The sequence below is a fragment of the Amia ocellicauda genome, chromosome 11 (genome assembly GCF_036373705.1).
Source record: "Amia ocellicauda isolate fAmiCal2 chromosome 11, fAmiCal2.hap1, whole genome shotgun sequence".
Lineage (NCBI taxonomy): Eukaryota > Metazoa > Chordata > Actinopteri > Amiiformes > Amiidae > Amia > Amia ocellicauda.
Window position 1 is genome coordinate 7,631,383 of NC_089860.1, and position 23,413 is coordinate 7,654,795.

Sequence of the window (23,413 nt, forward strand, 5' to 3'; positions counted from 1 at the left end):
TCGTAAATCCAGCCATAAAATAAATTACAAATTTGATTAGCTATGAATCAAGGAAAATAAACTAAGTTCTCCAGTTATAAAACTACACAAAACTAAATCAGAGATCCATAACATCGTCAAATTTGTTTGTAGGAAGGACACCCAGCAAGGCAAATTAAAACATGTGCTTATCTAGTTTATACACAGCATGTTTTACTTGAATGGGCACATGCTTGTTAATATTGTGCATTTTCCAGGGAAAGCTTAGTGCACTGCAAGTAAATGCAAGCAGGAAAGCAAGCCAAATGTCCATAGACAATGGCTTTGTTATAGGATTTAGGCACAAGGAATGTTATTACATTCACAACTATGAGTTTTCAACTTTTTTCCCTTGAAATGAATAACTTCATCAGTACAGTTTTGCCTAATTTACCACAGTTAAGTACCCATAGATGTTAAAGACTTCCACTGCTTACGTAATGAATTATGGAAACATAGAAATACATCTGTATATCAGTGTTGGCCATGCTATTCCTGGAAATAAAGAATATTTCAGATTTTTTTGGTCTCAATCATCAGTCTCTGAATATCTTGAACACAATGTTGTTTTGGGAACTTAAGCTCAGTTATTAAATCAATTAAGTAATTTTGTATTTAACATAAACCAGAAGACCACAGTTACCTAGCTCAGGTAAATATAGTAAAAATAGAAGCATCACATACATGAACAATCACCAGAACATGTCATCAGGCGATAATGCAAGTAAAAAAAAATAGCCTCACCCTTCCTAAGCTGTTGTCTTTGTGTTTCTTCATGTTTACTGCACACTATTTGACCCCACGGAGTATTTAAGAAGCTAAGACACATCTATTGTTTCCTCATTTTCCACCTGAAATGTTGACTCATTTCTTCTGCTTAAGAACAAATCATCATTCTTTGAAAACTGAAAGGACTTAAAGATTAGGTCCATAAACCTAAATAATGAGTAACCTTACTCATTTACACCATGATTAGCAAAAGGGGGTGAGATCAAAATGTTGGTTGATTTCTACATGGTTTTTAGAGATTGATTTATGTAACAGAATGATTTATTTTCTATATTTAGAGGTGCAGAAAGTGGATATGTGATTTCATGTAAAACTTTTGAAAGCAGTTTACTAAGTCACCTGAATGAGGTTTTAGAAATGTGTTTGCAGACAATTTTACTTTGCAACCGAAAGCCAGGCTGTTAGTCTTCTCAGATGACTTCAGATTTGCTATCCATCAAAACTGTTCTGGGGAGAAAGTCAATGAAGAAGGTTTTTAATATCTTTATTTCTGGTACAATGCTGGGACAGAAGGAGCCCAACATGCTTTGGCTGGTGTATGAAAAGTAAAGCACGTTTGGATGTAAAGGTCAAATTATTTGAAAAAGAAGTAGGAGAAAACCAGTACAGAAGGAGGCAAAACTAATATTCTGCCCTAAAACCAGCTGCCTTTTGAATTCTAAAACACAAATTCAAACTCCATGCTAGCTTGCTCACAAATCAGTCTTCTATTTTAAACTGTTTCACATTCCCATACAGAAAGGAAATATATTGCAATATATTATAAAAATATGTGGACATATCATGCAAAATAATTTAAAATATATTTAGTTCAAAATACATTTTCCTAAATTATATCTAAAATGCATTTAAGAATATATTTACATTAATATATTTCACCAAATGTATTTGTAAATTTTACAGATATATTTCACAAAATATATTATTTCCAATTTCAATAAAACATACTTAACATTGCATTGTAATGAAATGCCCGAGGCTCAAACTCAGTTATTGGAGGTATGTATTGTCTACTAGCCATTGTCTAATTTGACTGGACAAAGTTGGGGCCCAAGCAGTGGCGTGGTTTCCCAACACGCAAACCACACAATTGCGTGGTGCCCTGAGGGGCTAGGGGGCCCCCTGATGCCTAGTAACAGTGTTACATTACAAGCTGAATTGTAACTTGCAACAAATTACTTATTTTCTCAGATGAAAAATAATGTATTGTAAATACTGCCTGTAATTTTTAATGTAGCAATTCTGAAGCCTGTCTGTTTGGTGCTGCCATAAAGCCTCTGCATTGTGGCGCAGGAAACCCGGGCTCGAGTCTCACTGTGGCCGTTCAATTAGCAGTTTTTGAGTTTCATTTTTAGTTAGAATCATCATTTCCTATTATACCAGAAAATGCATTTAGGCATTTTTTCATTTATTTTTTAACATTGTGGGCTATTTTTGTTTCAGTATTTAGTATTGTTATGCTAAGAAGTGTGTTTGTACTCATAGCTCTGAAGTCGCACGAATCAGACTAAATGGTCAGATTCCTGCAGAATGACAAAAGTCTGCGCAATGTGAACGCACCCCATGTCAACAAGCCGACAGAGTGATGCCTGTAGTTCTACTGTTTCTATAGGAAGCCTGCTTAGGTACAACCATGTAGCCGGAGTTATCGATACAAAGGGCTGAGATTAAAGAGTTGAAAAGACTACAACTGCCGTGGCTAACTGATTTAATTAAAGGCTGTTTTGGAACGTGTAGGACATTAAGAAGTATTCGATCTAAATCAAACGAGTCACTAAGTGATCAGGTTTTATTTATGTAGCTACTGAATTGAATACATACTGTATATGTTATGTATTATTTTTTATAGTGCTATTTGTTTTTAGAACAGCTTAAGTAGTGATTTCCAAAAGATAACTTGATGACAATCTTTTGTCAGTGACCTTATTGTTTCTGATAAAAAAGCTTGTGATGAAATGTGCGTGGCAAATTGACGGGATACCTTTTGCTCCATTTAAGATTTTTTTTTTTTTAATGAACAGTGTACATTGCAGCTCCGATCATCGTTAAAGCCAGGCAGTCATGTCTGTATTTGTGGCACAGAACCTCCACACACAACATCACTGAAATCACACGTTTGTAAAACTTAAAAACAACAATAACAACAATGAAACGGATTCATTTATATATAGTGTTTTAAAATCTAATTTTAATCTAAAAAGTGTATTTCAACTGCTGATTTAAAGTCAGGATTTTAAGTCGGAAACTTTATAACAATGAAACCATTTGCAATGTAATTTGCACATCCGTCTTTTACATTTTTTTTTTATTCAGTTTGTGTTGTGTATTTATTAATATTACCTTTATTTTGTATTTGTGTAGTAACTAGCTCTACTGAAGACTCCTCCTACGTTTTTAGAAAGCGGAACAAAGTCCCTGAATTCCGCGATTCTGTCAGTGTCTCTGCAACGCGGATTTCATAGTGACCTACACTCCCCATCTGCACGTCTATTTATTTACAAACGATAATTTCATTCAGCCTCATGACACATTTGAGCCACCATACCTCTTCCAGCTTCAGTCAGTGAAAGACCGCAAAGTGAAGAAGTTTTCCAAGGTAAGAAAATCCTTCACTCTCCTATTGTATAGTTCGAGTGCACTGATGATACTCTAGCCCACCCTTATAATGACACAGCACTGTGGCAGACACTGGTGTGTGTGTGGTGATACGAAAATTGTCATGACAGGTAGAGGTGGATGGGCCCCTAAACTGAGCTTTGATTGGGGCCCCAAAATTTACAAACACGCCCCTGGGCCCAAGTGGGTAGTAGCTGGTTAGGCTGGGCTCAGCTGCACTTTAGGTGGGCTCAGCTGGACTTGGGCTTTGGGGTTGCCAATATCTGCAACTCTACAGACTTGTATCTGTCTTAACTCAGTTCAATCAACTGGAATCCACTGCGGCTCAATTTGAAATAATGAAATACATATTTAACTAAAGTAGTGAATAATGCTTTTAAAAATTAAGGGTGCCAAAACTCAACTCAACTGTATATATACCACTATACATTTTAAAATGTATTTTACATTAATACAAAAATATGTATTCCTAATTTATGACCTCTAGCCATCTATCCATTTATCCATCTATTAATCTGTAATGAGTTTGAGCCGTAAAGGCTCCGAGCTGACATGTATGCTCTGATGTCAATCAAGTTTGAAATCCTTGCTACTCGGAGCTGATTGGAGGAGAGAGAGAGACATGACAGAGGGAGGTGGGGAGAAGGTTTGAATGGGTCGAGCGGGGAAGATGGAGATTTGGATAAGTGTTGCGAACAACGGACTGTTTTCCTTTTTGCTTTATGTTAGTAATGCAACATGTTTTCCTGAGTGTTAAGAACTAAATTAAGAGATTTCAGACAGACAAGGATTAAAGAATTGTTGCCGATGGAGACCTCGAACAGGTATGAGACATGAAACCCAGTGTTTTTTGTGTGTGTGTGTAACTCTGGGCTGGTCTTATGATATGGAAGTTGTACGGGTGATCAATCGTTCAAAAAGGATATATTCTGATGAAGATAGCATGTCTATCAAACATTATTATTATTATTATTATTATTATTATTATTATTATTATTATTATTATTATTATTATTATTATAATTTTCTTTGTTTTCATCCCTAGTGATTTTTCTGTGAACCAAATCCAGGTAAAAAGCATAGTTTTGACTTGTCTAGTGCAAGTGTCAAAACTTAATTTCTGTAAACATTACATACATTATTTTGTATTCACCCCCCCATAATTTAATTCTCTCCTTACTAATTTATTTACTTTCACAGATGCAACCAAAGAAATGTCCGGGCACTAAACAAGGGGACATCAGGAAGACTCAACGAGCTTCGTCACCAGCTGAAGGAGAAGCAGGACACAGCCCTTCATCTGCACCAGTGTTGCCAGGTCCTATCCAACATTTCCCCTATACAAATGTTGCCCCCAAATTTCCCCCTTGGCACTTATAAATCCCCCCTTCTGGCAACAGTGCTATTATTATAAGTCTCCTTCCAGTATTCCAAAGTATTCCCGGAGTTTCGACGTCAATGCGCAGTTGCCACTGGGAAATGAAGTTTGCTCTTATGAGTTTGAGTTAAAATACGCATTCATAGCATTGCATAGAAATCTAAGAGACAGAACCAGAAAGGAGGGTGGGAAGTTTTGTATGGCCGGGAACTATTGTATCCTACACCTGTACACAATGTGGATGGGGGAGCAAGTTCAAAAAGAAACGGAAGGAAGTGCAAGAACGCTGTCTATCGGGGTTCTCCAAGCATTTAAATGCATCTAATTGGCTTAATACTGCTTGTTCATAAAAGCATGTCAGCCCTTGAGAATGGGGCATCTGCATGGATGGAATACGTGTCATTTTTCTAGAAAATGATTTGATGTATTTTAACTGCTGAACTTTGGAGATGTCAGTTCAAAATATATATGAAATGGGTTGTCAATTACATTTAATCCATTAATCTCTAAATAGTGGTTTACATAACCATTGTGACATGTTGAATCATCTACTTATCTATTTGATATTGTAGGTGAATTAATTTTAAACTCTATTTCTGTTCCCGTAATAGATAGTTAGCAGATGAAGCACATGTGAACACAGGGTTTTTCCCACTTGCCTGCTTGTGGACTGCATACTTAGGGCTACAAATTTCTTTTATTCCTTTGGCAATTATGTCATTATAACTGAAATGAATCCTCCCTGCCAAACAGCTCTATTAGGAATAGAAATGGTGTCAGCTTGTACTAGTAGTAAATAAAAGAAAATTGCAAACCAATTTCTCCTAGGATTTTCTTTTAAATGCAACTTATTATTATTATTCATTTCTTGACACATGCCCTTATCCAGGGGACAAAACAAAAGTGCAAACATGTAGTGCAAAATTACCAATCAGGCATAATACAATCATTACAGTTTCAAAGTCAGGTAAAATATACAGTTAATATAAAATGTTAGTCATCCATCCTTGTTCTAATAGCGACAGTGTAGACGATGCTCTGAAGAGGTGAGGGAAGGGGGCAGAGGGCAGATCACAATAAACAGCACAAGTAATAGTCATGTAAGAGTAATGCATGTTTATTCATTTATTTGTTATGGGTATGAACAAGGTGAATGAGTCAGTGGGGAGACCAGAAGCGTAGCTTAAGGACAGGCAAGTCAGGCAGCTGCCTGGGGCCCCCAGACTGTAGGGGGACCCGAGGGGCAACAAAATGGAATCCACGACATTGACAGCAATGCCCGCACCGGAGAAAACCCCGTCAGTACCCCCCACACCCCCCTGCTCTCACCGGAGAAAACTCTGTCAGCAGCTCCAGGACATCTTTTTTTTTCTTTTAAACAAAGTTGAAAAAAAAAATGAAAATGTTCTGCCTAGGGCCCCTACAGACTCTAGAATCACCTCTGGGGGAGACTGATTTTTCAATGTGCGATGTGTTGCTTGGTGAACTAAAGCGTAATTACACCTGAACTTGCGTGTAAAATGCCTTTGACTGTCTTTCTGTTGCCAATGTAATGAATTTGCTGGTTCAAAGATATTCCTAGTGAGGCTGGAATGTAGGTGTCACTGTGCTTTCTTTTGCTGTGGTAGTACTGATTACAGTTACTACAATAAATACTGTTCAGACCACTAACACCCATTCACTACAAAGTCAAAATCGCGGAAGAGGTCTTGCTCCTCTGGGCTGAAGACTCTGGACCCCAGAGTGAGGACTGGGGCTTCAGAGGTACTGATGTCCTCGTGGCCATTGATGGTTGGCACAGACGGAGGCATCACGGTCTGCTCTCTTAGGCCTCACCAGTCCACCCTCCTGAAGAAGGAATGACCCTTCACATCCTCTGCGTCTCGCTCACTGGCCCCCAGGCGCCACTCTGTGTTTTTACTCATAAGCCATATAATAATAGAGATGGCTTCTACCGACATCCACTGGGGGAGTGGCACCGGATCATTGACAATGCTGGTATACAGATTGATTAGACTGTCACCAGTGAAAGGACATTCACCGACCATCAACTCAAATAGGAGGACCCCCAGCACCCACCAATCCACGGCCCGGGTGTAGGAGTCCTCTGTCACCATTTCTGGGGCAATGAACTGGTTCTGGTGGTGATCCCCATCCCTTCTTTGGACAGACCAAAATCTGAAATCTTTACAAAACCTCTGCTGTCCAGCAAGAGATTCTGAGGCTTCAGATCTCTATGAGCAATATTTTGGTTGTGCAGGCCCTCCACTCTAAGCACTACACAAGCAGTGCTGAATACAGCCTGGCACTCAGAGAATGGGTTTTCAGGGTCTATTGTGAGGTCTCCCCCTGTGGCAAACTCCATTATAAAACAGATGTGCTGGATCGTCTGGAAGGAGCCAAAGAAGCTCACGAGAAAGGGGTGATGTATTCTGCTCACGGTCTCGAACACTCTCCTTTAACACAGGAGGCTGTCAACAGTTTCATTGTTGACAATCTCCTGCTTTTTCAAGACATTGATCGCAACCAGCACCTTAGTGACCTTGGATTCAGCAAGCAGGACCTTGCCAAATGCCCCTCATCCCAGAACAGCAAGGCAGTCTTAGTCCTTGAAGCCATCATGTCCCTTTATATCTGTGGAAGCTGGAACCATCTTTAGTTCCACATCTGACTGGCTGAACTCCTCTAGACATTGAAATCTAGACAATCCAGCTCCTCGAGATGTTCCATCTCCTCTGCAATTTTCAGTTCCTTCAGACGTTTGAACTCCAGATGTTGCAGCTCCTGGAGACGATCCAGCTGCTTGAGACATTGCATCTCCTCTGCCGTCTCCACTGCATCCTCCTCTGTCACACTTTCCTGGACACTCCTGCGCTTGGGGCTGAGCTCAACTGGGGCATTCTTCTCCACAATGCTGTGGCTCGCTGGAGGAGACATTGAGGCTGGGTGTCTCGGGCATCTCCTCTATGTCAGGACTGGCTGGACAACCATCGTGCTTTTGGTTGTGTGACTTAAACCACAACCAGCCCATGAGCATCATGGCAACACGTAGGGCAACACGTAGGGCAAGATTCCCTGAAATGCCATCTTCTCTGGACCCTAGCAACAACAGCAGTTGGGCAAAAGGAGATCCAGTGGTCACTTGTAAATTTAAATCTGATTCCCTGTAACATGTTATACAGAGAAAACTTAGGGCAAAGTGTGTTATAAATGAGGTGGCAAAAATGTCACAATGTATGGAAACATTTGAATAAATTATAACCAAGAGCACACTTCTTAAATAAAGAATTCTACATCCACATATAATGTTAACCAAGGAAGAAATAAACTAACAAAATAAACTGAAGAATGTTTATCTATGTCACAGGGTTTCACTCAATTTCAATATATTATACACTCACCTAAAGGATTATTAGGAACACCTGTTCAATTTCTCATTAATGCAATTATCTAACCAACCAATCACATGGCAGTTGCTTCAATGCATTTAGGGGTGTGGTCCTGGTCAAGACAATCTCCTGAACTCCAAACTGAATGTCTGAATGGGAAAGAAAGGTGATTTAAGCAATTTTGAGCGTGGCATGGTTGTTGGTGCCAGACGGGCCGGTCTGAGTATTTCACAATCTGCTCAGTTACTGGGATTTTCACGCACAACCATTTCTAGGGTTTACAAAGAATGGTGTGAAAAGGGAAAAACATCCAGTATGTGGCAGTCCTGTGGGCGAAAATGCCTTGTTGATGCTAGAGGTCAGAGGAGAATGGGCCGACTGATTCAAGCTGATAGAAGAGCAACTTTGACTGAAATAACCACTCGTTACAACCGAGGTATGCAGCAAAGCATTTGTGAAGCCACAACACGTACAACCTTGAGGCGGATGGGCTACAACAGCAGAAGACCCCACCGGGTACCACTCATCTCCACTACAAATAGGAAAAAGAGGCTACAATTTGCACAAGCTCACCAAAATTGGACAGTTGAAGACTGGAAAAATGTTGCCTGGTCTGATGAGTCTCGATTTCTGTTGAGACATTCAGATGGTAGAGTCAGAATTTGGCGTCAACAGAATGAGAACATGGATCCATCATGCCTTGTTACCACTGTGCAGGCTGGTGGTGGTGGTGTAATGGTGTGGGGGATGTTTTCTTGGCACACTTTAGGCCCCTTAGTGCCAATTGGGAATCGTTTAAATGCCACGGCCTACCTGAGCATTGTTTCTGACCATGTCCATCCCTTTATGACCACCATGTACCCATCCTCTGATGGCTACTTCCAGCAGGATAATGCACCATGTCACAAAGGTTGAATCATTTCAAATTGGTTTCTTGAACATGACAATGAGTTCACTGTACTAAACTGGCCCCCACAGTCACCAGATCTCAACCCAATAGAGCATCTTTGGGATGTGGTGGAACGGGAGCTTCGTGCCCTGGATGTGCATCCCACAAATCTCCATAAAATGCAAGATGCTATCCTATCAATATGGGCCAACATTTCTAAAAAATGCTTTCAGCACCTTGTTGAATCAATGCCACGTAGAATTAAGGCAGTTCTGAAGGCGAAAGGGGGTCAAACACAGTATTAGTATGGTGTTCCTAATAATCCTTTAGGTGAGTGTATATTATTATGAGTCCAAGAAACACTGATCTAGACAAACCAGCATTTTCACTTTCCCTATTTGCATGTCTGAATAGGAAACTGCCCAGTTTTGTTTCTTTCAAAGCATAGCATTTAATTGCACCAAATCTAATATTCATATCACTAAACACTGCATGGTAATGGCAAGTTGACAAACCTGACCAAACACTCAAATTATTACCACCTGTTTGGCTCTGACCAATGTTGTATTCAAACCATCCTGACATGTGACAGAGTGCCATTTAAATGTATACACAATTACTTCCATAGTTTTAAATAAAGCTCCCATGAACAGTTTAAAGGGACTGAACTTCCACACCAGACAGTATTCAGAAACTATTGCCTTTAGAAGTAGGAGAATGTGGACAGTTTGCATTTTGACATTAAGGATTAAGGATTCCAACCAACTAAAATGGTCTTTGCTTGAAAGACACCCCTTGTTCTCAAGGATGCTAAGTTTTTGGACACCAGTTACATTTAGTGATCTTGTAGAAAACAGATGTCAAAATCTAAAAGTGTAGGGACACATAGTATCTTAAATAACAACTTTAACCACGTGTTAGGATATTAACTTTAAAATTTTGATATATGTAGGCAATTTCTTGCATTTTATACAATTGTAACAATATTTCTCTCATTTTGTTCCCCCTTTAAAAATCACATTCAATCTAGATTGTGACTTATTTATTAGACAGTTATGGGGGGAATACAAGCACGACTGTGAGGTTTGTAATTATACACCTGACATGCTCAATCCACATGAGGGCAGGGGATTGAGCCCCCTAAAAATTAGTTAGTTATCATCCCAATAGGACTTTGCAAAAGATTATATGTCTCTTCAATCAGCAAAATCTCTCTCTCTTTAGCTCCGATGTGGACGTCCAATCCCAGTCAGATCTGCTTGCTATTGTCTGCTCGTCGTAAGGAGATACGCTTATAGAACTCGGGAATCACTGTGACGCCACGCAAAGCCACACATCGCATTGACAAGGTGGCATAACTGTGTGTCGCCATGGTTATGCTTGACAGCTGGATCACATGACCTCCAGTGCCTTGGTTAAAAGGACCCATCTGGCCCAGGACCGATCCTAGGCCGGTTGAAAAATTACACCTGCTTTTTGAGGCACCCTAAATTCGTCGAGGCGGCCCAGGGCGGCCTGTCTGTCAATATGGCCGCCCAGGTGAAACGCGTCATGCGTGACGCAACTCGAGCCACGCCCCCAGAACCCAGCGTGCCAAACTGCGGATTCAAAGGAGACGGAAACTAAAATACAGGCACCGAAAATATCACTCACACGAGTTCACAACACATTTCACTCTCCGCCACATCTGTTCAGCCCTATGTCCCCAAATGCAATGATGAGTTTCGCCAGCTCACACCTAACACACCTACAAAAAGCGAAGACAATCATGAGTCACAATGAAAACAGTTCACCCTTCTCTGGTCAATGACAGTAAAGTGTGTAGCTGCTAAACTTCCTACTGACTTTTTTCTTCTACTAAGTATGAAAATAGTGTTTGACTGTAGTGACTGCGCTGTGCAATGATCGGGTGTGAAACTGTGATTGGGACACATTAGGGAAACGAGACTAATCCAAATGATGCATTAAAACTATATTATTATTATTATTATTATTATTATTATTATTATTATTATTATTATTATTATTATTATTATTATTTCTTGGCAGACGCCCTTATCCAGGGCGACTTACAACATAAGTGCAATACAAAGTACAAGAATACAGTTAAGTACAAGGCATCAAACATTACAAATTCAAATTTACATTAAACAAAGCAGTTCAAGATACAATACATTTTACAACTTCCAATTTATACAGTTAAGTACAGTAAGTGCGGACATACATCCTGGAAAGTAAAGCTAAGTGCCATCAAGGTGTAAGGTCACAGTCAAGGGTTACGGGAAAGGGAGCAAGGAGGAAATCAATCAATAACACAAGAAGCATGATAAAATGCTATGAATTACTATCTATCTAATGGGGATTAAAAGGACTAATATTACAAGTACTGTTGGAAAAGATGTGTCTTGAGTAAGCGCCGGAAGGAGGTCAAGGACTCTGCTGTTTTGACTTCAGTGGGAAGGTCGTTTCCACCATTTAGAGGCCAGGGATGAGAAGGAAAGTGGAGAGGAGGCAGAGTTAGTCTTCTGGCACTGGAAGAGCGCAGTTGTCTGGAGGGGATGTATGGATAAATGAGGGACTGAAGGTAACTTGGTGCAGTGTGGTCGAGACAGTGGTAGGTGAGGGTCAATGTCTTGAACTGAATGCGTGCCGGTATCGGGAGCCAGTGGAGGGAGCAGAGCAGTGGAATAGCATGTGCGAATCGGGGCAAAGAGAATACCAGATGAACCGCAGAGTTTTGGATGAGCTGGAGCGGGTGGGTAGTAGTTGCAGGCAGGCCGGCCAGGAGGGAGTTGCAGTAGTCCAGGCGGGAGAGGACCAGTGACTGGACGAGCAGCTGAGTCGAGTAGTCGGTGAGGAAGGGTCAGATTTGGCGTATGTTGCCCAGGAAGAACGCAGGATCGAGGGTGACTCCTAGATTTTTAGCGGAAGAAGAAGGAGAGAGTGTGGTGGATTCCAAGGGGATTGAGATGGAGAGATCAGCAGAAGGTGAGGAAGAGTGGGGGAAAAAGAGGAGATCCGATTTGGAGAGGTTGAGCTTGAGGTGGTGCATCCAGGTGGAGATAGCAGACAAACAGGAAGAGATGCGAGAGGGGATGAGACGGTCAGAGGAGGGAAAAGACAGGAAGATCTGGGCATCATCTGCATAAAAATGGTAAGAGAAACCATGGGATGTGATGAGAGGGCCCAGAGAGTGAGTGTAGAGAGAGAACAGGAGGGGGCCCAGGACGGAGCCTTGAGGTACACCTGTGAGGAGAGGTTGGGGGGTGGATGAGGAACCTCGCCATGTCACTTGGTAGGTCCGGTCGCTGAGGTAGGAGGAGAACCAGGTGAGAGCAGTCCCAGACATTCCAAGGTCAGCGAGGCAGGAGAGGAGGATGGAGTGATTGACAGTGTCAAATGCTGCAGATAGAGATCAAGAAGGATGAGAACTAAGGAGAGGGAGGCCGCCCGAGCACAGCTGAGGGAGTCAGTGACTGCCAGGAGAGCCATCTTAGTGGAGTGAGCTGTATGGAAGCCGGATTGCAGAGGATCAAGGAGTGAGTGATGGGACAGAAAGTCAGAGAGCTGACGGTGGACTGCCCACTTGAGAGTCTTTGAGAGGAAGGGGAGTAGGGAGACAGGGCGATAGTTCTGAGGAGAGGTGGCGTCAAGGGTTGGTTTCTTCAGGAGTGGGATGACAATAGCTTGTTTAAATGCAGAGGAGAAACAGCCAGAGAGGAGTGAGGAGTTGAGGAGGGAGGAGATGAAAGGGAGTAGATCAGGAGCGGTCGCTTGGAGGAGGCGAGAAGGGAGAGGGTCCAGGGCACACGTTGTAGGTTTGTGACGTAGGAGGAGAGCGGAAACGTCCGAGTCCGAGAGAGGTGAGAATGAAAAAAAGGAAACTTAGTCGGTGGGAGGTTTGGGTATGATGGGATAGGAGGGGGGACTGTTGAAGAGCTTGCGGATGTCTGCAATCTTGGAGGAGAAGAAGGAGGCGAAATCATCAGCAGTGAGAGATGAGGGAGGAGGAGGGGGAGGGGGGGCAAGGAGGGAGGAGAAGGTGGAGTAGAGTTTGGGGGGTTGTTGACAGTGGATTCAAAGAGTGATTGGAAGTAATATTTCTTGGCTGAGGTGAGTGAGGAGGAGAATGTAGAATGTAGCGGTAGAGTTCGAGGGCAGCTGGGAGTTTGGTCCTTTTCCACTTCTGTTCAGCGGCACGCAGACTAGTTTGGGTTTAGCGGAGAACGGAACAAATCCAAGGCTGAGGAGGGGAGGGACGGGCAGGATGAGACGTGAGAGGACAGAGAGAGTCAAGGGAGGAGGTGAGGGAGGAGAACAAAGAGGAGGTAGCACAGTTGACAGATAGATGGGAAAAACAGTGAATGGAAGGTAAGAGAGTGAGGGCAGTGGAAGCAAGGGTGGAGGGGGAGACAGAGCGGAGATTATGGGGGAAAGTGACAAAGGGAGTGGGTGGGGTGGGGAGGGAAAGGGAGAAGGAGATGAAGTGGTGGTCTGAGATGTCCATGGGTGTCATGGAGAGTGTCGAAGGGGAGCAGCCTCTATAGAAGATGAGGTCTAGCTGGGGTCCTGCCCTGTGAGTGTGGGGAGACAGGCAGAGAGAGAAGTTAAAGGAGTGAAGGAGAGGAAGAAATCCGGCAGAGTGGGAAGGATTGGAGAGGTGGATGTTGAAGTCTCCCAGGAGGATGGTAGGTGAGGACAGCGAGGGGAGGGAGGAGAGAAGAAAGTCGAGTTAATCCAGGAAGGAGGCGAGTGAACCAGGGGGACGGTAGAGAACTAGAAGGAAGAGGTGAGAGGGAGAGGTGATTTCCACTGCATTGAATTCAAAGCTGTGGGTTGTGATAGAGGAGATAGAGGGGGGGACAGAGAAGAGGAGAGAAGGGGAGAGCAGGAGCCCTGTTCCTCCTTGTACCTCAGTGTGTTCCCCTTGAAAACAATGCATTAAAAGATGGGACCGGCAGTTTTTTATGCAATTACTAACAGTTGACTGTAGTACGATTCAAAATGTCGGCTTTAAAGAGGCAGCAACAGGGGCGTTACAGACAACAAGCTAGGGTTGGCCGTGCATTAGTATTTCCAAATTATTTTATTCCAACCAAATTCTTAATCTGCCTAAATTAACCTTATTTTATAGTCATCTGTTATCTGAAATGTCCTGACTAGTTTGTCCAAAAGATGGTTGCCAGGGAGTTAAGGTCACATGCTGGAGTTACTCCTGCACCTTGTTTGCTACTTTTGAGATATGAAAATACCAGACCCCTGGTGGGGAGGTGTTTACGAAATGTCAACCTAGAGGGGGTTCTGGCAAATAGACGACGATGGGGGGGGTTGAGGCCAAATTGTACACTGATAACATTTTTAATGACATATTCAATAGATTACAGTACTTAAAATAACCGGACATCTTCCAAAAATACTGGACAGGTTCAAAGTACATAAACTACATGGCCAAAAGTATGTGGACACCTGCTTGTCAAACATCTCATTCCAAAATCATGGGAATTCATATTGAGTTGGTCCCCCCTGTGATGCAATAACAGCCTCCACTCTTCTGGGAAGGCTTTCCACTAGATGTTGGAACATTGTTGAGGGGATTTCAGCCACAAGAGCATTAGTGAGGTTGGGCACTGATGTTGGGCGATCAGGCCTGGCTCACAGTCGGCTTTTCCATTCATCCCAAAGGTGGGATGGGTTTGAGGTCAGGGCTCTGTGCAGGCCAGTCAAGTTCTTCCACACCAATCTCGACAAACTATTTCTGTATGGGCCTCACTTTGTGCACGGGTTGTCATGCTGAAACAGGAAAGGGCCTTCCCCAAACTGTTGCTACACATTTGGAAGTGTAAAATCACCTACAATGTCATTGTAGGCTGTAGCATTAAGATTGCCCTTAAGTGGGACTAAGGGCCGAGCCCTGAGACCATTATTCCTCCTCCAAACTTTACAGTTGGTCTATGCATTCGTGCAAACAAATATTCCTACGTCGAACTGCCAGATGGTGAAGTGTGATTCATCACTCCAGAGATCGCATTTCCACTGCACCCGGGTCAAATGGTAACAAGCTTTACACCACTCCAGCCAATGCTTGGCATTACGCATGGAGATCATAGTGTGGCTGCTCGGCCATGGAAACCAATTTCATGAAACTCCTGACAAACAGTTCTTCTGCTGACGTTGCTTCCAGAGGCAGTTTGACACTCAGCAGTGTTTCTTGCAACCAACGAAAGACAATTTTTATGCACTACGTACTTCAGCACTCAACAGTCCCGGTCTGTGAGCTTGTGTGGCCGACCACTTCATGGCTGAGCTGTTGTTGCTCCTAGAAGTTTACTTTTAACAATAACAGCACTTACAGCTCACCAGGGCAGCTCTTGCAGTGCAGAAATTTGAAAAACGTACTTGTTGGAAAAGTGGCATCCTATGACGGTGCCACGTTGAAAGTCATTGAGCTCTCAGTAAAGTTCATTCTACTGCCAATGCTTGTCTAAGGAGATTACTGTGTGGCTTGATTTTACAGTGGCTCTCAAAAGTATTCACCCCTCTTGGTCTTTTCCACATGTCATTGTGTTACAACATGAAATCAGAATGGATTTAATCAGGAGTTTTTGCCACTGATCAACACCGAAAATTTCCATAATGTCAAAGTGAAAAATATGATCTGCATTTTTTTCTAAATTAATTACAAATACAAAACATAAAATAATTGAAAGTAATCACCCCTTCAGTCAATATTTGGCAATTACAGCCATGAGTCTCTACCAGCTTTGCACATCTGGACACAGCAATGTTTACCCATTTGTCTTTGCAAAATTGCTCAAGCTCCATCAAGTTGGATGGGGACCGTTGGTGAACAGCAATGTTCAACTAATTCCACATATTCTCAATTGGATTGCACAAATACCGGACAGTCCACTAAAATATTGGCCGGCTGGCAACCCCTGTGGCACAGACATCTTTACAATTTTCTACTTTTTCATGTTTGAATCTTTAAACAGATTTTTGTTATTCATATTTTGTTTTTGTTAAACAGTTAAATGAAGGAATAATTATTTATAACGTTCACATCCTAGTTTGCACTGTTTATTTGTTGAGGTTTTGTCATGCAAATATGAACGTACACATACAATGTGACCTTTAATATTAATAAATTACAGAATCTACCCATACTTTCCAAATGCCTGTCATAATATTGAATTGTACATCTAAAAATAACGCACCCCACCCTGCCTCCCTTTTATTTAATAAAGTACAGTAATACATGCAACGACATAGAACATCTTATTGTATGTAATACATGTAACTAATGGTGTGAATATATTTGATTAAAATCAATCAAATTATTTTCTCGATTTAAATATATCACTATTGTTAATTTAATAGAATTTATAGAAATGTGGCCCAATGTAAAACAACCTTTAATCTGATGATGTATTATGCAACATAATCCTTGTTGTTCTAAAAAACAGTTATGTACAAATATATTATCGATTTTTGTAATTTCCGTATTTTTTATACAGTCCACATGTCACTGCATGGAGTAGTACAGCGTTTTACGGTATTTTGACAGAGTATTTGAGTATTGACTCTTTATTCATCTTAATATGAATTACTTATTAATTAAATGCATCATCCGTGAGCTGCTGTAAATTTACATAACTGTTTGATATGTGATTAAGGAACATAGGATTACATATTTCGAAAAGTACTCTTCACACAAAAGTACGAAAAGTCCCACTGGGAAATGAACGTGTCTTCTATTTTGCTGTGCCAACATTAGTTTAACACAGAATATTATTCAGTGTTCCCAGGTCCTCTCCTTAATTTCCCCTTAAGGAGAGAAATTAAGGAGAGGACCTGGGAACACTGAATAATACACAGACAAATAGAAGACACGTTCAAATAAGGGGGAAATTAAGGGGGGGATCAGCTGTGCCAAACCCCTAAATTCCCCCACGTTCAAAAACTTATCCCCCAACATTTCCCCCATACAAATGTTTCCCCAATTTTCTCCCTGGGCTCTTAAAAATCCCCCAGTCTGGCAACAGTGATGTGGACACTGTGTGATGTCAGTGTCGATTGCCCCGGGGCGGAGGCGCTCATGTGCCGCTTTTATCCAATCTCATGTGTTTACAGTTTCCACTTCACTGTGCGCGTCTAGAAGTCCTGTCTATTGCGGCAATCCATTCACCTTCTACAAGTATATAAATGGTTTTATATTATTGCTCGTTTTATTGTTAGTTGTACTTGTTAAATTGTAGTTTTTAGCAAAAGCTATACAGTGCAGTGACGAGACACGTTCAGAAAACAGTGCTGAATACACGGCAGTGAAGCAGCGTTTGCGGCGCCAGATCCATCACAATGTCCCTGTAGCGCAGTCTGCCAAGCTTATTGAAATAAACATTTCAGTTAATGGCACAGAGCAAGCCGAGTATTTAAGCACATTTCCGCCACAAAAAAAGAAAAGAAAAATGCGCCCATTTGTTTTTTTTGTTTTTTTTTTGTCAATTTGCTATCTCATAATTATGACTTAGTATCTCGTTATTATGACTTACTATCTCATAATTACGACTTAGTATCTCGTTATTATGACTTAGTATCTCTTAATTACGACTTAGTATCTCATAATTATGACTTACTATCTCATAATTTCGACTTAGTATCTAATAATTATGACTTAGTATCTCGTTATTATGACTTACTATCTCATAATTTTGACTTAGTATCTCGTTATGTTCATTTGCGTTAATTTCGTATTATTTGTAATTGTGTTTTATTTGCATTTTAGTGTATTGTTTTTATTATTACAAAAAATCGTTATCATAAAGTATACTATTGTAAACTAAAAAGTTATGTATATGGCATTTGCATTGTTTTATTTGTTCTAACAAAAAGTGTTTTTCTTTCTTGAACATGGACATGTACATGGGAGTGTAAAGGGTTAATGAAAAACACATTTTGGTTCTTTTTTTTCCATCCATCATATATTTACATTTTTAAAGCAATGTTAGGTGTTAAAACATTATCATTATTTTCAAAATCTGTAGCCCATTCCAGCCTTGTGTAGGTCTACAATCTTGTCCCTGACATCCTTGGACAGCTCTTTGTTCTTGGCCATGGTGGAGAGTTTGGAATCTGATTGATTGATTGCTTCTGTGGACAGGTGTCTTTTATACAGGTAACGAGCTGAGATTAGGAGCACTCCCTTTAAGAGAGTGCTCCTAATCTCAGCTCGTTACCTGTATAAAAGACACCTGGGAGCCAGAAATCTTGCTGATTGATAGGGGATCAAATACTTATATCCCTCATTAACATGCAAATCAATTTATAACTTTTTTGAAATGCGTTTTTCTGGATTTTTTTGTTGTTATTCTGTCTCTCAGAATAAAACTATATTTTGATGTTTTGATTATGTATTTCTTATATATTGCTTAATTCTTTGTTTGTATTTTCACATCCCTGTTTGTATTATCATGTTATTGTATTACTCTGTTGTATTGTAGAGGGCTCTGGTCATGCCAATAAAGCTAATTTTAACTTGAATTTGATATGTTTTGTAAAATATATCTCAATATACAAACACAGCAATAATTTATATATCTTAAAATATATTGTAGAATATTATAAGATATTATATGTTCCAGGACTATGGGACAATATATTGTAACATATTTTAAAACATTTTGATGTTTTCATAATATATTTAAAATATATTCATATATTCTGAAAAATATATCACAATACACAAAAATAATTTTTAAATATATTGCAGTATATTACAATATATTGTAATATATTTTCCAGGAATATGTGACAGTGTATTGAAACAGATATATTATAATATATAGTTTTTTCCAATAACATATTTTGAAAAATATATTCTGCATATATTACATTTCTGTAAGGGTTGCATTCTTTCTAGGAGAAATGGGGACTGTCTATGCTAATGTTTTTCTTAGCCCCAAAACCAGAACTTCATCAAATCTGGCCCTAAGTAGGTTCCTTGCTGGGGAATATCAATTTCAATTGAGGTGAAAGATTTAATACAATTTGAGAATATATATCTACAATTTATATGTATTTGGAAAGTACAGAAACAAAAAACATTAATCTGTTACATGGACCATAGATATAACATATTCCATCTTTTTAAAATTTAAAGTTGAAATAATCTGATTATTCTTAAATAAAGTGTAATGTGTATTAGTGGAAATGGATGAAAAACATCTACTCTAAAGAGATTGCTCATGTATTTACAGATAAACGTTAGAATAAGTATCAATGAAGGAAGGTCATACATTTATTTGTGTAATTTACTTAATTTAGTTCCCTATTGATTTTTTTATATGTAATTAAATTCATAATGAAATGTTATACATTTACATATCTTGTATAACCCTTCTTACTCATACTCTGTGTTGTGTGTATTTATAAGGAAAACATCTCATGAAGAAGACAAGGGAACAGGATTCTCAGTTCTGACAGTTTATTTATTATTTTTCCATATTGAATAATGTTAACATATTACTTTATTAATAAAAGCAAAATATTAACAAAACAATATTAAAGAAACAGTGCAAATTAAAATTACATCTGTTACCCTTGCAAAGAAATCTGGAATAAAGAACATTTAAATGTACCAACTGGAGACTGACAGACAATTACTCTATACCAGCCAGAATAGGATTCTCTTCTATTACATCATCATGGATCTTCAGAGCTGCATTTACTTTCTGCCAGAATATTCTGGTTTCTTGCTCATGTTTTGGCCAGGCGAGATAGGTCCTCTTCTTGACCAGCTTCCTCATCCTGTGGTAGGGGGAGAGCTGGCAGGCAGGGATGTCCTCCAGGAACACCAGGATCAGCACGTCCTTCTGCTCGTCGAAGAGCCGGAAACTGGCCACCTGGATCTCCCGGGAGCACCACTCGCTCTCCAGGTAGTGGCGGCTGATCAGGCAGATGGTCTTGCGGCTCTTGTAGATGCCGTCCATGATGTTGTCTATGATGGGCCTGCCGGGCTCGAAGTCTCGGTGGTGCAGACACAGCTTCCAGCCCTGGTCCTGCTCCAGGTTGGGCAGAAGTTCCCTGAAGACCCATGGCTCGTCGTGCGTATTATATGAGACAAAGGCATCGTATTCATAGCGTGGGAGCGGCCGCTTCCTCTGCTTTTTGTCATACAGCAAGGCAAGGAAGAGGTAGTAGGCGTATAAGACTTGCCAGCGCAAGAAGTGGTAGAAGAAAGTAACCAAGAGCGTCAGAGTAATGAATGAGAACGAGGAGACAAAGCAGATGAAGTCGTAGTCTAAGATGCAGGATTCTGTTTTAAAATCTGCCAGGGGCTTTCCTTGAGAAGTCTTAGGAAAGCTGCAGTCATACATGTGGAAGTTGCTGACCTGGGTTTCAACAACTTTCAATGACCAGTTCAGAAACCAGGCATTTTCACAGCTACATGTGAAAGGGTTCTTCCCCAGGTCCAGGAATCTGAGCAGAGGGAGAGATTTCATCTGGGCTTCAGTAATGGTGTGAAGCTTATTGTCCGTAGCTGATAGAAACTTGAGCCTGGTCAAGTTGGCACGAATGATAAAATCAAGCGAGTCTAGACACAATGTATTAAGATGGAGGATTTGCAGGAAAGGAACTACTTGAAAAAGTTGGTAATCGATTGAGACAATGTGATTATTACTGATATCTAAATATTCTAACTTGGGAGTATAGAGGAATGTATCACGGTGAACATAATCAATACTTAGATGCCCAACATGCAGTTCCCTTAAGGAATGTAAACCTTTGAATAAATTTGATGGAATGTATATCATGCAATCTGGCCCTTGGCTGTTGATGAACAGGTATATTAAAGAACTGAGCTCAGAGAAAGGTGGCTTTTTAAGCTCGTCTGTACTCTTGTAGCAAAGAAAGTTGTTAAACATACTTAAAGTCTTTAGGTGAGGCATGCCTGTGAATTCATACCCTGATTGAAGGGCTTCTTTATGAATAAAGTTATCTCCTATATTGAGCGACTCCAAAGTCTGTAGTCCTGTGAAAGCTCCAGGGTCGATATGGGATATGCTATTTGTTTTAAGGTTGACTGTTTTTAAATATTTCAGGTTGTAGAAGGTGTCATTACCCACATAAGTAATCTTATTCGCATGCAGGTCTAAGTACTGTAATTTACTCAAAGTAGAAGACCATGATTTGGGAAGTTCTCTTAGATAGTTGTTGCCCAGACTTAACATCTCTAGATTGAGCAAATATAGAAAAGGAGAACCAGTGATGCTTAGGATGTTGTTATTCACTAAATTCAGACTTGTTAGCTTATTTAGGTTGGAGAATTCAGTTTGTTTTATATGTTCAATCCCATTGTTGCTGAGATCCAAAGACTTGAGTGTTGGTAAATGTGTAATGGCACTTGGAACTTCTTCCAGCTGGTTGAAAGACAAACACAACAGTTCCAAAGAAGGCATGTGTTCAGTGGAAATCTCTGAAAGGTTTTTAAGAAGATTGTGTGATAAATACAAATTAATAAGCTTTGAGCACCGTGTCAGTAGACTTAAATTGAATGTTGTGAAATTGTTATTTTCCAGACTGAGAGTTCGAACTCTTGGGAGTAAATGGCAGGCGTGCTGTAAAGTGTTCTCAAAGTCTTTCTGGGGTACCTGATTAAGCTGCAGATTTTCTAAGGAAGAGTTGGTCAGGCTTGTTATGACTGGTTTGATTCCCTGTGCATCCATGTGGATACCATTCAAGCAGAGATTCTTCAGCTGATGTAGAAAAGTGTGGTTTCCGACTTCCCATTCCAGACTTCGATTTACTCCTGCATAATTGAGGCTCAGACATGCAAGCTGGGGGAAGATGGGTTTTGTGATTGTAAAATGAGAGAACGGGTTTGCAGACATGTCCAGTGTGGTCAAGCCAAGAGAAATATTGTAAAAGCTGTCAGTGTTGAATTGGGAAAACTGATTGCTTGCCAGGTACAACTGTTTCAGGTTAGAAAGCAGCAGGGCAGGCATTGTTTTCTCCAGCTGCTGCAGTGCATTCCCACTTAGATTCAAAATGCAGATGTGGGGCACCAACTGAAATGCAGATAAATCAATCCTGTGTAGGCAGTTGCACCCCAGTTGCAGAGCAGTCAGGTTAGTCAGGCCCCTGAACATCTCTCCAGAAAGCACTTTCAGCTTGTTCTGGGTCAGGTTCAGCAAGCGCAGTGACACCAGGTCCTCAAAGGTGCCGTTGTCCACTCTGTCTACCTGGTTACAAGACACGTTCAGCTCGGTCATGTATATCAAACCTGGGAAGTCCCCTTTTTTTAAGTGGGAAATATGATTTCCAGAGATGTCTAAGAATTTTGTGTTGTGTGGGATGTAGGGAGGCACGTATAGGAATCCTCTTTGAAAGCAAAGGACCTTCAAGCCCGTGAGCTTCAAAGATCCATGAGCTGTGCAGTTCTTGAAGGAGTAGCCCGCCCCTGGTGATAACAGGCAGAGATGAAGGAAAGAGAAAGTCAAGACAATCCACATCCCGCCCATTTCAGTCCAATTTGGGCTTTATACTTAGATGAATGGATTTTACGATGCTTGTTGCAGCACCTCAACTCTCTTCTTAGGAGGTGAACAGGATGAGGTATCAGATGACAAGGCTGTGTACAGGAATGGAGAATCTGAGGTTTTTGAAGAAGAAGAAGTAGACTGTAGCAATAAGGGAAACTCCCACACATCCATAAAATAAAGTAAACATATTATCACCAATGAATGTAGGACATTTAAATGAAGTGCTCCAGTTATAAAACTACAAAAAACTCAATCAAAGATCCATAACATTGTCTTATTTTTCTTTTACTATAGGAAGGACACCCAGCAAGACAAATTAAAAGAGCACCTAATGTTTCTGAGGTGTCATGTATTTAACATGTGCTTATCAAGCTTATGCATAGCATTTTTTGTTTTAAAACGCATTATAGTGTGAATGAATAATGAATGATTATTCCCATAATGAATGATGGAAACATACATATACACCTGTATATCATTGTTTGACATGATTGTTCTAGAACAATCACAATATTTCAGGTTTTATTGGTCTCTCTTAATCATCAGTCTCTGAATATCTTGAACACAATGTTGTTTTTGCTACTTAAGCCCAATTATTAAATACATGAATTAAGTTTTTATTTAACATATAAACCAGAAGACACTGTGACTCTCCATGATGACAGGAATGTATAGTTAAAATTGAAACATGATATAAATGAACAATCACCAGAACAAGAGATAATGCAAATTAAAAAATGATCCTCACCCTTTCCCATGCTGGTGTCTTTGTGTTTCTTCACATTTACTGAACACT

The 23,413-nt window shown here is 40.4% G+C and overlaps 1 protein-coding gene across 1 annotated transcript; it reads right to left on the reverse strand.

Moving 5' to 3' along the window:
* Positions 1–19,595: 19,595 nt before the first annotated feature.
* LOC136762904 (toll-like receptor 13) lies at positions 19,596–22,718 on the reverse strand. Its single transcript, XM_066716501.1, has one exon. The coding sequence runs from the start codon at positions 22,594–22,596 to the stop codon at positions 19,735–19,737; it is 2,862 nt and encodes a 953-aa protein (XP_066572598.1). The 5' UTR covers positions 22,597–22,718; the 3' UTR covers positions 19,596–19,734.
* Between the last annotated feature and the right edge of the window lie 695 nt (positions 22,719–23,413).

Coding starts and splice junctions, on each gene's coding strand:
- LOC136762904 (XM_066716501.1), bottom strand. CDS start 22,596: ATGGGCGGGATGTGGATTGTCTTGACTTTCTCTTTCCTTCATCTCTGC.